We start from the raw sequence: 18,382 nt of genomic DNA on the forward strand, positions 1-18,382 counted from the left end.
CGCTGGATTTGCTGATTACCAAGGCTGCTTACTCTCGATTACACCTCCTGCCCCTTTTTTTCCACTACCCTACACTTACAGTCTCTTCCTCACACTCTGGCAGCGTCTTTGGCATTCCTGTTTTTTAATACCCTTTTCACAGTTTTTATTTTCCTGACCCACCTTCTTTTTTCAATAACCTTTTCTTTCTTGTTCTGGAGTCGAAATCTAATGGTGAAAATAAGCGTGAGTCCGCTATGTGCACCCCATCAGCAACCAGATGCACAAACCAAGCACTGTCCTCACACCTCAAATACATCCACAAAACTCACTGCTGACAGTCCATGGGTCCTGTCACCAAGAGGAACCCAACTGCTGGGAATCATCCCAATCCGTAGCTAAACACTACAGTTTACCGCTCTACAAAGTCCCTAAAATAAACGATCTTCTGAGCCAGCTGAAGCTCTTGTCAATTTTTTAAGAAATGCAACTATCCAGTCCAGTCAATGATAATAGTTAAATCACAGTGAACCTGATGATTATGTGTTTTTTTTTTTTAAGTTTGGTTGATGGCCATTTGTAACAGGTGGGGAGTTGTGGCCCTCTTGTGCCAAGCTCAGGTGAAATACATTTGAAAAGAGCACATCTCTTTTCCCGAAGGTCAGCTGTCAGCTGAAAAGCCACGCTAGGTTGACTGCAGGGGGAATGGCATATTCAAATTCTGAGTCTGAAGGGGAGAGGAAATTACGAAAATGTGATATCCTGGTTGCTTATCACCTGATCCGAAACAGCTGGTGGGGGAGGAGCTGCAAACCACAATGTCGGCTTCAGCTGAAACAAAGAAACCCTTAACAGATGAAGAGGATGCTTGGCATAAGCCAATTTTGCGCAGTCTGCCTAGACCTCTCTCTCCCACGACAGACGGGCGGCGCGAGAGAAGCAGCAACTGCTGCGGGCAACGACCTGCTGATGCCCGAGGCCTCCGGGCCTTGACAACGACGCTCACTGTGTGCTGTGTGCTGCAGGGAGTGCCCGTAGGCCCTGACGCAGTACAAAATGCTGGCACGGTGGGGTGACCCCGAAGAATGTGATGAGGCGCCCCCTCTCCCTGTCCCTCCGGGGGTCGACAGGCCCTGCGGCTCGCCCCTGGCCTAAGGGGCTGCGGAAAAGCTCTGGATTTTAGTACAAATTCACAGAAACAGAAACTGGGGCACAGTTTGGAAGTGGCGGACTACATTTGATTCCCTGAGGGAGGCAGGCCTTTCAGTCCGTCGGCCATTTCCCTGTGGGCTGGAGCCCCTGTAGGCCGGTTGTGAAACCCCAGGTCCAGGTGCGTTAGTCACTTTCCCCAGCTCCCCCAGACTAATTGAAGCAAATGCAGGGAGAGGAGGAAAGCAGAAAGTGATCAGAGAGAGGAGGAAAGCAGAAAGTGATCAGAGAGAGGAGGAAAGCAGAAAGTGACCAGAGAGACACACACACATGAAGGAAGCAGGGCTCGTGGTGGAAGCATTTTGCCAGGGCTGCTTTGGTTCTTCAGTCCGAGCCTGTTCCGAGGTAGTAAATGCCGTTGCTGCTCAGAAACAAAAACATTTGCACGGGGTGGTGGGCTCCAAAGCCGGGGGTGACTGAATAGCGTGTGAGACTTTTTAGTCAACAGCACAGTTCATTCTGAGACTTGTGCATGTGCGCTCAACACTGTAACCAATGGCTAAAAAAAAACAGGAAAATTTATTCTGACAAGAACAGGGAGGCCTTACACATTGCATGAGGCCGGGTAGGAGCTATGTACCCAACATCAGCAGCCAGCTACACAAAACAAACACTGTCCTCACACCTCAAGTCTATCCACAAAACTTACTGCTGCCAATCCATGGGTCTTATCACCAAGAAGAACCCAACTGCTGGGAATCATCCCAATCCGTAGCTGAACACTGCAGTTTACCTCTCTACAAAGTCCCTAAAATAATCTTCTGAGCCGGTTCAAGCTCTTGTCAATTTTTTTTAAACTGCAACTATTCAGTTAGTGGTTAAGATATCAACTGTGGGCCCAGCAGACAGCAGTTTTAATCAATGCGCCCTCACTTCACTACATTGTGTGATTATAATCAAATCACGTAATCCCCAAAGGCTTCACTTCTTTTATTTACCAGAACTGCAAGTCATTAGAAACAGAGTCAAGTGATTTATTAAAAACTACCGCTGGCTCACTGCACTACAGCCTACAGTAGCGGGCCTGGACCGATTCAACAGTACCTTGAAAAACATGGAAAAAGCACAGCAATATTTCTTTTGTCTTCACTTTCATTTAGTTCTCGTTTTACGAAGATTCTGAATTGACCACATCCATTGGGAAGACAAATACCCTTTAAGGTGGCTCCCAGGGCACTGCATTGTCAAAAATATCTAGGGTATTTTCTTTCAGTTTGTTATCAAATGCTTATTTTTCCACCCATGTCCTCTTTCAAAAATACAAAAGTGTCAGCAATTGCATCAACAGTTATAACAAAACATAGAAAAAATACCAGGTGTTTCAGTCCAGTTGGTGAAAAGCAATAAGAAGCCTCCCCACTCTATTGCCTCAGTGCGGGTGGATGAAATGACCATCCGCCAAGCCTCTGTTGCACGGTGGCTACTATGACCTATTTCTCGTCCTGCAATCGGCCATATACTGGTTAGTCTTTGACACACAGGGTTCATGCCACCATCTGATAGTCTTTAAAGCTACAATAGGCATTGGAGTACACAGCCACTTAGATCTCTGTGGTGTCTTAGACTGTGGTATTGGAGCACTGTGGAATGCAACTCTCAGGCCAATGTAATCCTGGATTGTAGGTTTCACTTGGAGGCAGTTGGTCCGGGTACCTTGAAGATGAGGTTTTGATTGGGCTCTTAACTTTACATCAATTCATGGCTCTTTGAGCTTCTCTACAAACTTTATAAGTTGCCTCTAAATACAGATTTTGGGCAGAAACATGCTTCCTATTCATATGAAAATAAGCAATTAAATATTAAGCTCACACTCCCTGCAGATCAATGCTTGGTACATATTATCAAAATTGCCCAAATTATCATGACAAGGTTCCTCGTATGGTGCCCATGTAGTGTGCACTGACGTCAACTCTGCAGCAAAAGAGGATTACACAGACAATGATTTTCACATTAGTGGAAGTCAGAAGTGTTGTACCTCTCGCAGCATTCAAAGCTGCAAGATGCAAGAGCGCGCAACAGCACTGAACAAAGTAGGTTGACGGAGACATACAGTGAGTCGGATATCAGAGGCTTCTTACAACTTCCACTGCTTAAGGGCAGGCTCTACCTTTGAGGGGATGGCATTCTAATCTTCACCAGCTGGCTTTAAAAGCTGCAACCATTAGCTTAGTTTTCTATCAATTATAAGCAAGAATGCACTTTTAAGACAAGATCGGCCCTATTCTTCTGCACATCATTATCAGGTGCTATATAAATGCAAATACAATAAAATACCCTGAGTGTTCTGAGACGACTGTGCATATCCTTTCATTATCCACTCACTAGCGAAAGTTGGATCCCATACATTTCAGTACAATTACTGGTGGCTTGGTGATCTTTGGGAAATGCCACAGTCTCACGTACCTCAGAGTACACTGCTGCATCACGTCTTCAATTCTTACAGGGAAAAAGTGTTCTAACCTCTGGGGGGTCCCAAGTGGAATCTCAGTGGAGTGTGTTGTTTGATAGTTTTGTTGACTGCACCAGAGATTACCGCCCTTGCTAAAAGCACTGTTGAGCCCTCTGTACTGTAACAGTGAATTTAGATAATCAATCAGACATGGAAAGCATTGGTTGCAGGTTAAAGACTGACACTCCACTGGAACTAATCAATGAAGGCAAAGGAGTTAGAGAGAGCATGAGCCTGCTCAACGTTTACCTTGACATAAGTGCATCACAGACATATAGAAATGGATGGTTGGAGAAAGGCAACCAAGGCCTCAGTTCTATGTTCCAAATTTCCAGCTGTCCTGGACAGCTTTTCACAACTGAACGATGTTCTTCTTCACTGACATACACACCCGTTTCTAATATCCAAATAATACTTTCAAAGCAGGGTGTCCCAAAGTGGTTCTGGGAGGATCGGACTTATGCTGGATTTTTGGGATACCCCAGTAAAATCAATCTAGAAAAACAAATCGCAATGAGAGTAATTTCCAAGGTCTTTGGTATTCTAAACATTTCCTTTAGACCTGACCATCCTGGATCTATAATTTACCTTTGTATAGTAAAACAAATTTGATTCTAACACTATGAAAATTGAGAACTTGGGCTTCATAGGCTACAATAAAAAAGAAAATATTATTATTATTGTTTTTTTAACTATTCAATATTTGAGAATGTTACCCTTCCCTGCTATGTAGCCCTGGAGGAGGTGATGTTATTGTTTTGCAATGTAGTGGGCTTTTAACTGTGGCTGTTGTAGAAGGAATAAAATGGATACATCACATGAGCCTTCACTGCCCACAGAGTTAGCTGAGGCAGAGACCGACCTCAGGATCCAGCAAGAAGCACTGTTCACTTACATGCATTGCAAAAACAAAATGTAAATGCAGAGGAATTTATTGATAAGCTGAAGGAAACTGAAATTCAACCAGCAAGAACAATGCCACAATGAACCTCAGCAGGAGACCTAATGAGCCCCCTCCCATGAACTCCTATAGTCACTGTCCCTTCTGCAGGATTATCCTTTAGGGTGCACAAAATACACGTATCTCAAAAGAGCACTGCTGCACCACTGCTCTGTAAACTCTAATACAGCACACACCATATAAGGCAATTGTGCTGGCAGGGGTGTAGATTCAGGGGGTGGGGGCTGTGTGGGGTGTTACAACCCCCTAATAAATGTATTCTCTAATAAATCGTTGGGCACAGGTTCTTTCAGTTGAGTATGGTGAGGTGCCTTTGAGATATCACCTGGGATTTTTACATATACTCACAGGCAAAAGAACACACACACACACACTTCTCTCTGTTTTGAAGTTCTTAAAACATGTTGCTTATTCTAGAAAATGAGTTTTAAGTACCCCTAACCATCCTCACTCCTCCCCCTTACACTGCCCCTTAAGCACCCATCATGTTGAGCTTGTCACATTATCTATTCTAGCATGATATTCGTTGTGATTATTGTAAAATCTTAAACTCAACCCTCCCAATCTCAATAACTAAGGTATGTCCCTGTGTGCTGGAATCAAAGCATAGTGAGCTAAGAGCTTCCTCCTAAGACTGCAAGTTTATATCCTGAAAGGGCAATTTCAGCCTTGCATCCTTCTGAGATCGAAAAAACGAGGACCACTTAGTAGATAATGGTAAAAAATGTGTGCCTATATGTGCTATAGTACAAAAATGTGTAATATCCTAGTTCAAATAAAGGGCAATGTGGAGGTTTGAACAAGAACACAAACCAGATTCCACTTAATGCATAAGTCGCAACAAGATGCTTTATAAAATGATATTTGCAAAAATAACAATGCAACCTGCACTAAGACTGGCACATGCACACGTATGAAGCCAACAAGCTGACCAGCAGTCTGGGCCATTGGAATTATGTGGAAGGCAAGACCAGCAGGGTGACTAAATAGTGCAGAAAGAAAATGCGAATTATGTTTAGGAACGCAGCACATGCTAAAGCAGTTTGTTTCACTAATTTACCATTTTTACACATCTTAACACTGTATGGGCAATGATTTCACCTTATTATTAATATCAGTTTAACACCTTAAACCGGCAACTGAAAGGTCACCTGCTTCTGCGGGAGAAAGGACCTGTCACTGCGTGGCAACACGAAGGGTAGCATTTTTAGTAACTTTTGATCCGTCTGCGCAAGAATTTTTTTTGTTTTTGTAGAAATCTGCAAATTACGCAGAAGATAATGGATTATGTGAAAAGTAGGGCCAAGCCATAATTATGTGGAAACGTCCAGGGCCACAGAATTGTACTGGTCCTGCCAGCAGCCAATGGCAACACCCTGCTGGCTTGATAATTACCAAGCAGGGATTGAGTGTGGTTTATAGACTACCTCAAACGCCATATGGAGACCAGTGCTCACAGACTGTTGATTGGGAGGGGCGACGGTTGTGGGGTTGAGAGATGGTCCACTCAGACAATAAGCCAATTAAGGATGAGATAAACTCAATGGCGCAAACACAAAAGGAAACTGATCAAAGCCGAAAGCACTTAAGAGCACAGGACGGAGCCCAAACAGATGAGAGAACCGGGCACTCAGCACAATACAGCACTTCCCACCTTGGCCCCCTGCCTCCCCACCCCCGCCAGCTCCTCCGTAAAACGCTACTTTTGAAAGCCATTTTGGGCTCAATGCATAACATGGGGCGATAGGGTGTGGCATACACAGCCGTTTGACAACGGGCGTTATTCAGAGTTCCTTGACCAAATCTGCAGTGAGCTGGCTGTGGTAAAGGCCTCACCAGCCCATCTGAAAAGACCAGCGAGTTCATAAAGCGCCTGGTTGTAACCTTGTCATTGTGGTGACTATTTTTTGCTGCAGTTTGAACGTCCCGCCTCTGCCCCACATCAAAGAGTTAATTACAGAGATCCCAGATAAGAATCTAACAAAAAGGCACCCAGGAATGTAGGTGTGTTCTTTATAAATACTAAAAGTGCTATGTTGGGGCCTGCAAATGAACACAGCAGGGCACCTTTGTGTTTTTTCAACTTGAGGGGCCCATGAGGGTATTGTGCCTTCTCAACAGGACGTAAAGGCCCAACTGTTTGAGGCGCTAAACACTGACACTACAAGCGGCATGGCGGGTGGCAGTAGAGTCAATAGAGGGCGCCTTTTGCACATTTCCTTCCTGGTCTAGAATAAAACAAGAGGTAAGGTAAATATATAGAGGGCGTTTGCAGAAAAACGTTGCCTATCCGTCCTGCGTGGTGCATGAAATAAAGAAGATATGGATTTTTAAATATTGGTGCCTTTGGAACAGCGATTAAGCGTGACACTTTTGTGGTGCGGCTGTCAGACATAAAGCGAGAGAAATCTCACATACAAAATAAAACAGACGTGTTTTAACCTTATTTGGGCTCCTCATTTAAGTGCAGCTTGATTCTTATGCCATAAACACAGTGTAATTGGCAACCATTTCCGGGCATATCTGTTACTTTTAGAATGCCACACTGATAAAAAAAATGGTGGGCTGAATGTCAGAATCAATCAATCTCACACACTAGTGATTACCGATTTCCATTTGGTTGGTCTCTTTTTGCAGTGACATAGTGAGCAAAGGCCAATGGACTGGAATGCCGCCCTGGGTAATTATCAGTTTAACCGAGATAAATTCAGGCAACCAACCAATCACTTTTCTGTTTTTCAAACAAGACTCTCACACCCAAAGTGCAATGAGTATACCCAGACAGAGCTGTGCTGACTGTGACACTTGGCTTTAGCCTTCAGTGATGAGGCCCGACAACGGTACTAACCAGTCTAGGCGGCTAGTGTTCTTGTTTAGGGGGGACCCTGCCTTGCAATTAAGGGTGAACTTTTCCGCTTGGTCAATGTCAACACAAAGTCTGATTTGCATATGACTAGCCCCTGCAAAGAGTGGCATAGTGGACAAAAAAGGATTGACTGGAATTGGACCCAGAAGGAAGTTCGCAAAAAAAAAAATTTTTCTGAGAAGTAAATCCTTAACAGTGCCATTCTATTTGTTTTATATTAGGGCATGCAACATGAATTGATGCAAATAATAAAATGTTTGCACAGATAGGGCAAAGTGACAACTATGCAGACTTCACCAAGTGGTAACTATTTCCACACATATTCATGAAACTTGGTTAAAAAAAATTCACACTTACAACCCAGAGCAAAGTATTAAGCCTGATATTAAAATAAAACTTTTTATTTTTATTTTACCATGACACTATCTTTACTGATTGGATTGAGAAGCAATGGTCTCTGGTGGTAATAAAGTAGTGTTGTCCAATAAGTAACATGAGTAACAAGAGCAACAATCCTACCATTAACCTCCTGTTCAGGAATACCTAAAGAGGTAAGATGAACACAGACGGACAACTGGTAAAAAAAGACAAAAGGCCAACAAAATTAAAAATTTGGAATTGAAAAATGAAGAGATAAACTGGGAACTGACCTCCAATGTTCCACTGCGAAAGATGAAGCGGGAACCTTACTAAAAAGTCAGCGTTGCATGATAAAATTGTGTACAAGATGCCTCAAGTAAAATGGCAGTGCCTATTCTAACACACCCAATAGGCACATCAGTAACAGTAGGGGCCCAGATCTACAAAAACAGTGCAGACCCATCACCTGCAACCTCCCACCACACAAATCCACCATGGAAACGAGAATGTGGAAGTCCATTTTTCTCAGATCCCATTTTCGTAATGTATTCAGAGATATAGCAAGAATGATTCTTCCAAGAAAAAATAATTGCTTTTGACAAATTTTCGAAGGAATCGGACTCTAGTTTGACTGTGATCGTTAAGTTGATGGCCAAATGTTACAAAATATATAGTCTACAAAAAAGACAACATGTGTTTATGCACTCATGTTTAAGATATTCTCTGGTGGTAACTTTTTAAAGTTAGACAGCCACTGAGAAATAGTGGAAGGACATATTAAGTAAGTGGAAATTAAGTTACCGGTGATTGGCATTCTGAGAGATGACATTAAATGTTTCAACTTTAGATGTACACAATAGCACAGGTAATATTACTGCACATGTGCCTGGTGAGATTGTTAGTTGCTTAACTATAAACTGTGTTAACATGCAAAATGGAGCAAAATATATACACAGTGAATGCTCAGGCATAAAATGGAATAACATCAGTGGTATATTTTTGTTCATCCTTGGTTTGAAGAACTGGTTCCATTTGATATGCAGAGTTACAGGAAAACTTAGTGACAGCTTAGTTCGAAATATGTTGTTATATTTCATTGCTAAATTAGTGATGATCCTTCCATATGTACAACTTAATTAAAAAAATTAAGTTAAGGAAAATCATTAAAAAAAGATAGGAAGGCAAACAGGTTGAAGCAAAAGCGGACATGTTTGCTTCTCCTGTTAGGGGGAACCAAATTATTTTTCTTTCGCCTCCTACTGCCAAGGGGACCCGACATTCCATAGTACCCTGAAAAAGAGCAGTTTAAGATGAAGAAACGGCTGTTGGACCACCACGGTAATAAAAGCAAGGTTGCCAGACTGTCTCTAGTAGCAACAAAGTTTGATCCGAGGCCGTGAGTAAGTACAATGTCAAATATATCTCGATGCAGGATGTCAATGGTATGAAAAGTAGTCATGGATATTGAACAGGAGCAAATCAGTTATTAAACACATTTTCAATGAGAGGAAACACTCACATAAATTTTATTTTGGCGGTATCGCTGGAAAAGGTTGTACATGATGGAGCCTTCATGAAGGTCAACCAGTGCCGCCATGTCTTCCACTCCCTCAATGCTTGTCGGATGCATTGCTGCCACCTTCTGACGCGTGATCGTACTCTGCTTGTAGGTGAATACCTGAAAAGGGACACAGGACAGACACTCAGAAACTGAATCAGAAGCAAGTATGCCAAACACTCAGGGGATCAGAAGGTCAGTGTCTTGAACATGTCAGCAAAAGAATCTCGGGGAGGGCTTTTTTTTATTCTGGGCCTGAGACTGGCTGAGCTTGCAAGAACTCCCTTTCATCATCATTCCTACACAGAACAGCAACTGGCACCTGCTGGCCGACGACTATAAACTGCATCTCTCTGACCTCTGGTCTAAATATGAACGTCCTTTTTATTGGTCACGTGCCTTTTCTTTTTATATTGTTGTTATTCCTTGAATGGTTGGTGAATTGTTTTTATTAGTTATCCAGGTCACTGAGGCTTTTTCGGCCACAAAAGGGCACGCTGCCTTCAGGTACTAAAGCAACAAATTTAACTCAAGTCCTTTTGATGGCTCCCACCATCACTGGTGCTTGGTGTCCTGAAATGAAGGTAAAGAAATCTTTGCACAGATTCAACCGAGGGGACCATTCGAGAGGCTGGCACGGGATTAGGCATGCTTCATGCACCGAATGGTGTGTAAAGTGTTGGACTGGAGGAGAGAACACTCCCATGTCACCATTAAGGATCTGTTAGAGCTGCACTTTCGAGCTCAAATTTAGGGATCCTGCGTGTAACGCTCAGGCACGTTATGGCAGCCATTATAGCCAGTCTGGGTGCAACCAAGTGCACTGGTGTGATAGTTCACCTCCTGGGCCTCAGGCGGATGTCTGCAAACGTCCACTGGTTATCCAGAACTACACCCCCCGGGCACTAGGAATGCTGAGATCTGCCACGGATGAGGCTTGACTGCCAATGGTTTAACATCACTCCCAATGGGTGGAACCTGCTGCCTGTCCTTCTGTCACCTCTTGTCTTTCTGTTCTATCAAACACAGCAACCACGGTTCTTTCCCTTTACCCGGGGCATAACTCAGGCTCTGGCAGTGCAGGCGTGGTCCTAACTATTCAGAGGGCCCCAGCCTTCAGGGGCCCCACTCAGGCCAAAGTCAATGAATATCTGCGAGGTTAGGGCAGTGGTACTGGGACAATGTACAGAGTGGGGGAACTACCATCAATGTTACCTCACTGAACTCTTGGGACTGTAATGAGCCACATCTGTTCAGCAGGGGAGTGGTAAGGGTGCGCTATGTGGCTGCTGGTGCATTTAGAGGCACGCAATGGTAAATATATATCACTAAAGCATGATGGGTAGCACACTGTCATTTACAGACCGCACAATCCTCATTAAAACGACCATTACATTTGCAAAGACATACAGTTTTACTGATAGATCTATACATTGCACAAAGGATAAGGTATAGAAATCAGATTTCAGTGAATATTTCTCAATTGTGCATAAACAAGTAAAGTGTCTTAACTTGATTTGATTCTATTAGAATGTTTTTTTCTATCACATTTCTGTAGTACAAAATAGCACTTCATACGTGCTCTCCAAACTGAACTGCTTTCATGTTTTGAAATATTTGTACGGTTCATTTACATTTTGTTATGTGTTAGAAAAAAGATATTCTGCAGCATTTCCTTTCATACCAGTAAACCTCAATTTCTGTGTTAAAAAAATAAGCAGTAATTCATCGGAAGATATTGCCTGACATATGACCTCTGCCTTTGAACACACATCAGATGTAACAAGACAGAAATAAAATTTTATATAATGGCATCGCTATAGTTCTTTCACCTTCTGAAGGCCAGCATGGTAATTTGCGAGGTGCTGAAGTACGCCCCTGCACCCCTACTTCTAGCGCCTATGGGTATGGGAGATACCATGGCCGCTCATCACATTCTCTGGAGGGGAGCAGCATGGGAGGGTCATCATTTTGCATTACGACACTGCCATCAACTTTCTGTCATGTAAAACAGTATCTGTCACATTCCCCACATCTCTTTTCACTCCTGTTACATTGGGACGAAATTCAGTGGACCCAGATACAGTCAATCTCAACATCTTCCAACTCCCTCCTTATATGTCATGTGATAGGTAATACTGTGCAAACATGCATCCTTCAAATTATTTTGGCACCTCAATGCCTATACACTGAGACATTCTGCAAAGTTAGTACAGCCTCAAGCCAATGCATAACAACCTCACCTTGTAAACAACCTCAAACCAAGCAGGCAAAAAATCAAACCAGGCACGCCCACCCGGTCTACATCTAGTCAGAGAATATTACAGCGCTGCAAGGTCTTAGTAGTGGAAAAAATGCTCTAAAAACAGCAACAAAAAAATTGAAACAAATTAATATTTCCTGACAGTACGAATCGCATGAATACACAAAAAAAGGTGGGCACTTAAGAAAATGTACCTGTATGGTCAGCAATCCGATACAAAAACTGTCAAGTTTTGGGGAATAATGGAGCTGCATAATAAAACCCAAGGGTGTGCGTAAACGTATGAAAGGAACAAACTGAGAACTCTTAGTTCAGCCTAAAGTAAGGACACATTTTTAGGTACTAGTCTACCAGACAGCGCAGTGCAGGGCATCTTGGGGACTTTCAGAAAGTTGACCTAGGAATGCATTACTCAAGTTAACTAAATTTGTTGTTATTTCTGAAGTGTGTTGGAAACAAATAGTTTAAAATGATCAAAATGAATCATTCAACTAGGTGATGCAATTTTCACGCATTTTCTTATGGGGACTGTATCGTTGTATTAGTAAAACTATATGTCTGTGCAAATGTAATGGTCATTTCAATTGAATATGTGTTGATCGTAATAGCAGTGTGCTACCACACCATGAATACTCCATTCTACTCTGCGCCAGTCCACATTACACCACTCCATGCCACGGCACTCCATACCACTCCACGCCAGTGCGCTCTTTGCCACTTCCCATTACGCCTCCATACTCTACTGTGTACCACTTTACTCTATGGCAGTGCACTATTTGCCACCCTACACCACTCCAGTTTAGGCCACACTAATCAACTCTGCACAGTTCCACTATATGCCACAATACTCTATGCCACCTTGCAACACTGCACTTTATGCCTCTGCACTCTCTGCCAATATACTCTATGCCAATACATTTTACTCAGAAACACTCAACTCTATGCCACTGCATTATAGGCCATTCTAATCTATTCTGCACCACTGCTTTCTATGTCACTGCACTCTACACCACTTTACTCTATGCCACTAGAGTCTAATCTATTCTGCACCACTGCATTCTATGTCACTGCACTCTACACCACTTTACTCTATGCCACTCTACGCAACTGCAGTCTACCCTGCACCATTCCACTCTATGCCACACTTCACACTACTCTGAAACAATCTATTCTAACCCACTCACCTCCACGCCACTCTACTTAAACCAAAACACTCTACGCAACTGCACTTTATGCCACTGCATTCTGTGCCACTGCTCTCTACGCCAGTGTACTCCACTGTACATCACTGCACTGACACTCTACTCTGCAACACTGCATTCTCCGCCACTGAACTCTATGCTACTCTACTTTGCACTACTGCAATCTATGCTACTGCACTCTATGCCACTATACTATACTCTGTACCACTCTATGCTACTCTACTCTGCACCACCCTACACCAATTCACTCTATGCCACTCGACTCTACTCTGTGCCACTGCCCTCTGCATCAGCTCTAGGCCACTCCACTCTGCATCACTCTACACCTCTCTAGTCTACCCCACTGCATCTAAGCCACTCTGTTGTACTCTGCAACACTCTACTCTGCAGCATTCCACTCAGTGCTACTCTACTCTGCGCCACTCCACTCTACTATGCACCACTCTAATTTACACCACTGCATTCTACAATGCTGCATTGTACGCCACTGCACTCTATGCCACTATACTCTGCAACACTTTACACCAATGGACTCTACACTAGTGCACTCTACTATATGCCACTCCAGTGTATGCTGCTCCAATACACAACACTCTCTGCCACTCTAATCTACACAGCTCTACTCCACACTCTGCCATTCTACGCTACAACACTCCACATCACTCTCATCTATGCTACTAACTTTTGGCTAAGCGAAACAGCAGCCACACTGGTGAACAACATGGCTAAAACACATTGTCAAAACCAATAGCTCTTGCATGGGCAGAGACCTATTGGCTTTGCCAATGCTTGTTTTGTATTTACAGTAGAGAACTTTTTTTCTGGTGGCTGCTGCACGGTAAGTAGGCTACTTTCTTTCCGTTCAAGTACAAATTCTGTAAATCCTTTGAAGGGAAAGCGCTCTGGATGTGAACTCGAGGGGATGATAGGCCTAGGAGCTCACATTACAGACTCAGGAATGCAGCAGCCCCTTGAGGATTTGGGGAGACAAACGGCCACCAACCCCAGATCACTAACAATCCACGAGCTCAATACCTGCTCCAGGCTTCCCCCAGAATGCAAACACTGACAGCTTTTTAAGTGTTGAAAACAGGACAAATTACTCCCAGTGCTGTTTTCCACAATCAGTTACTTCTGGTAAGATCCTATGCGTGTGTGTCTGTGTGACTGAGAGTGCATTACAAACTCGGGGTTCAATTAAAACCATGCAGTCCAGCAGACACGGCCCCGCCCCCACCCTGCCTTCCATCATGGTTCACTCAACCTTCCACGAGAACTGAACAATCATTCCTCCAGGAGAAGGTTTCCCCATAAAACATAGCAACTTACAAGGTCTAGGAGATATGTAGAGCAGAGGCCTACCCTGTTTACAGACGTGATTGTGTCCAGTGCTTTAAATGGGCCTGTACTCTCCGGTACTGAGTACCGGCACTTTTTTATTTTGAGAGGGAGAGTACCGGCATATCTCAAGAAAAACTAAATACTTTTAATTGGATAGTTCCGGCACTTTTCAGAAACAAGCAGGTACTCTATTACAGAGTACCTGCACTTCTATTTTTCCATTTAAATTACTGATTGTGTCTCAAATCATCACTTTCATGTTTACGTACGAAGTAGAACATACAATAGCAAAAATATACATGTTCTCCCGGTAAATGTAGATTATGTTTAACCCAGAATAACTGCACCGGAAGCGGTTTAACATCCATATGATCGACAAGCAAGCTTGGAATAAAACAATGTAGTGCTAATTAAATTTTAAGCACGAGTTTGCAAAACTATGCATTCATCAAAGATACTGAGCAAGAAGAGACGTGTTTTGCCCATATTGCTCGTCGTTCCACAAAAATAAGCAAACTGTACTGACCAGGCTTAGTACCTCCGTGGCATCTTTGAGGAAGCCTTGGAACTTGTTGTGGCTGTTGGTGTTGTATTTGTTGTTATTATTATTATTACTACTAATGATGACCAAGACCTGCAATTCCTGCCCATGACTCTTGGAAACATTCCTCAATAAAAAACGTCAAGTAGTAAAAAGAGCTACTCAAGTGTTCATAATTGCAATACAAACCCAGTATGGTGGCTCAATTATATACTTTGGGCTCGATTAATTAAGAGTGTATGCAGTCACGGCAGAGTCTCAGCACTCGTGGAAGAATGGCAAAATCTCCGTACGGCGTCCTCTATGCGGTGCGTCGTGAGGAGATTCCGCCACAACTGTGGAGACAGTGACTCAGGCCCTCCAAACTTGTGAATCCTAGCATGAAAATTAAGGCCGAAATCAAATCACTATAAAAGGAATACTCAGGGTTAGCACTATTGTTGTACTTTGTATCAACGATGCGAGTTACAGTCAGGGGCATGGGCTGTTTAGACCAAGATTTTCTGAGGAGAATGCGGATTCGTCATTTGATGTGCAATTTGTAGGGCCCACAAAGTCATGGTCTTGTGGAACCCACTGACAGGATGGTCTGGGAATTTTGCAGCTGGGGTAGCCAATGATCTGGTAGCTGAAAATGTTGCCGTGGAGTTGTGGTCTTACCAGTGCACTCCCTTTCTGCTATGAGTGTGTGTGTTTGAGGCTGGTCAAGGTCATGAGGTGGTTTCGTGAATTGACCTTAGCAATGGTACGCAGTATGCTTAAGTATGGCAGCTTACATGTGGTCAGAGACAACGATTTTGATAGCTGGGCCCAAGAATAGTGTGACGAAGCTCTTTAAGCCGGCGATATGGGTCAATTATGGCAAATGGTGGAAAAATAATTGTGACCGCAAAGTGTGTATGTATGCAGTATTTCTATAGTACAGCCCTAGACACATGGCAGCTGACACTAGTCTCTATAGGGAAAGGAATACTCAAATGTGTTCTCCAGCCAAATAACCACTTCATTATTTCGCGATTTATCTTTGTATTACGTTGTTGTGATAAGATTTTTGTTGCATTCTTTTCAGTGATTTTTTTTTTTTAGTATGTGTGTGTCATTGTTTGGCTCCACTATTTGTCTATGTTTATATTTGGCATAGGGTGAAAAGGGAAGAGCGTTGTGTCTTGTCTTAATGGGATCTGAAGTGATCAGTGCCAGGAGCTCCGGTTCTATGTGTCAGGTAATGGCCAGGGACTGCGTGGATTCTGCTTGAGGGTCGTCTATCGGCAGGCTGGCAGAGCGCTGGAGCTCCCTGAAGAGTGGGTCGAAATAAGGACCGCCTTGGACAATAAAAACTGTGTGAAGACTTTCTTAGCTGGAACCCTGCTTTGCATCACGCAACACGTTCTTGCATAATCAGCTAAGTCAGCCTGGTATCAATAAAAAGGCCTGTTACCTAGTGCAATGTCTATTTGTTCTTTTGGTGATTAAAATGGATTTCCATCTGATATTGATTTCATCCTGGACTTCTGTAATGTTGTAATTATATGTCTTTTATTTTGCTGTGATGACTTTGTTTTCGTTTTTGACAAATTTATTCCCATTGTGGATCCCGGCCGAATAAAGTATTTTGATTATAATGACTTCATCCGAGGGATTAAAATCCACTGGGTTTAACAGCATGATGATACTATGTAATACTGATTTCTATGGTTCAAACTACCAACAGTTAAGGCCACGTCCTCTGCCCCATCTATTCTAAGCTTATCTCAAGAACGCCCCCTCAGTAACGTAAGCCAGTCAACGACGACCAAACCCCCGAGAGCTAAAGGGGCTTCTTTGTTTCAAAAACAAGATCAGAGCCCCCGATTTCAAATGCAGCAACACTTACCTATTAATTAAAAATAGACATAGAACATTTAACCCACAGATCCTTGAAGGGTAGGCCTCAGAGGAGTACATGTTTGTAAAGGGGTATGCATTGCCATGGATGAGCGAGGGAGGAGGGGGGTCAGGGAGCCATTGCAGCAGGACAGACGGCCACCAGTGAGTCCAGGTGCCCTCCTAGAGCACCATCCTGGCAGCTCAGACAATGGCCTGTCTCTTGCTGTCAATCACCTGCTATCTCAGATGTGCTTACAACACCTCCCTTCCCTGGGGTGAATAAATTAACACCACGCTTCAGTGTGAGGAACCTCCCGGACATCACTAAGCCACAAGGAAAGCCAAACTAATCTCAGTGCAGGATCAAACGTGCAGTCATTGGCCAAAGAATTGTTACTGTTCACTGATTGACAACTGGATTTTGGTGCCAAATTAGGCGTGTTCACCCTGTCACTTGACTTAATGTGGTGAAATGGGCCATGTTGCAAAGGCCATTGTGCACCTTGAAGGTTGCAGGTAACAAATATTAAGTATGTGGGCTGATGATGCGTTTTTTCAAGCCCATGGACACTGAAGTGGGGGTACTGTGTGCTATAGCATTTTAGCTGTTATTATTCTCCAGAAGAGGTAGGTGTCTTAACATATGGATTCCTGTCTGCCACACTTAAGTATAAACTCCCTTTCATACAGCACCGAGCTGTCATGCCATTCTTGGCAAGCAACTGCACTTCCAGTAGACATCCCTAACTACTACCAAATTAGGAAGAAGATGAGAACAATAGAAACGTTCTTGAATTTAGAACAAGAAGTCTGAAGTTTTAATTCCAACATCACCCTTTGAGAGGTCGCGACCAGTACTGTGACCAGTAAATCTTTTTAAGAACTGACCTATGTACTAGTAGGTTGAGTCTTAAAAATCCGAATTGTAGTGGGCTGCAATCCGACCTACCTCTCGAATAATAATGAGGTAGATCACACATTGCAACTCACTACGATTAGGGGCCATCAGATGAAAGGTTGCCTGCTGGGGCCAGCAGACCACCATGGCTGTGATTGCCTTCAATAAAATAAAGTTTTTTTTTTTAATGCAGCCAGTTTTCCTTAAAGGAAACGGGCTGTGTTTAAAAAGAAAAGTTTACTTTTTGTGTTTAAGAGTTGACAGTGGTGCGGAAAACCAATGCCTACTCTTCAACAAACTGTTTACAGTCACCAAAGAGAAGGGTTCTCAAGACAACCCCTTCCATTTTCCAAGTGTATAACCGTCTCTTTTGAGGAGTTGGTAGATTATCATTGTTTCGGGACTGGATTTCGGTCGCAAATCATTGATACATTAGATACTGATTCAGTATTTGGAAGGGACACCTACAACAAACCCATTTAGATACTGAAACAGTATCAATTCGTAATTCCATTTTAGGAGTCAGAAAAACTTTTCTGCCTCATGAAAAGGGATTAGTAAATAAGAAATATATTTCTAGTGTTTAGTACTTCAGTCCCTTTACCTCGTGTTCGATTTTCCTTGCAAACTTTGAATGCTTAGAAGGTGACTGAACACCAATGACCAAGCGTACGTAACAGTGAAAAGATTTATGTTAAGTGACGTTATGGAACGAACATGAAAAAATAATAAAGTGGACAATTATACTCATTGTTACCAGAGGTCTACCACCTTCCACCATCTGAACCCTCTCAAGATCTCTGCCCTCCTGCACAAATATTGCTTCACTGACTGTTTCTTTGAAGACCTAAAGTCAGTAAAATCAGAAAATGTAACCCTTGAAAGACCA

The 18,382-nt window shown here is 43.1% G+C and overlaps 1 protein-coding gene across 1 annotated transcript in view; it reads right to left on the reverse strand.

Annotated features, from left to right (window-relative positions):
• The window catches only part of MYO10 (myosin X), a 754,439-nt gene that overhangs the window by 588,577 nt on the left and 147,480 nt on the right, over positions 1–18,382 (reverse strand). Inside the window, exon 3 of the mRNA XM_069219725.1 lies at positions 9,344–9,502. Coding sequence (XP_069075826.1) covers positions 9,344–9,502 — 159 coding nt within the window. The remainder of the gene's footprint in view (positions 1–9,343; positions 9,503–18,382) is intronic.

The sequence above is a fragment of the Pleurodeles waltl genome, chromosome 2_2 (genome assembly GCF_031143425.1).
Source record: "Pleurodeles waltl isolate 20211129_DDA chromosome 2_2, aPleWal1.hap1.20221129, whole genome shotgun sequence".
NCBI lineage: Eukaryota > Metazoa > Chordata > Amphibia > Caudata > Salamandridae > Pleurodeles > Pleurodeles waltl.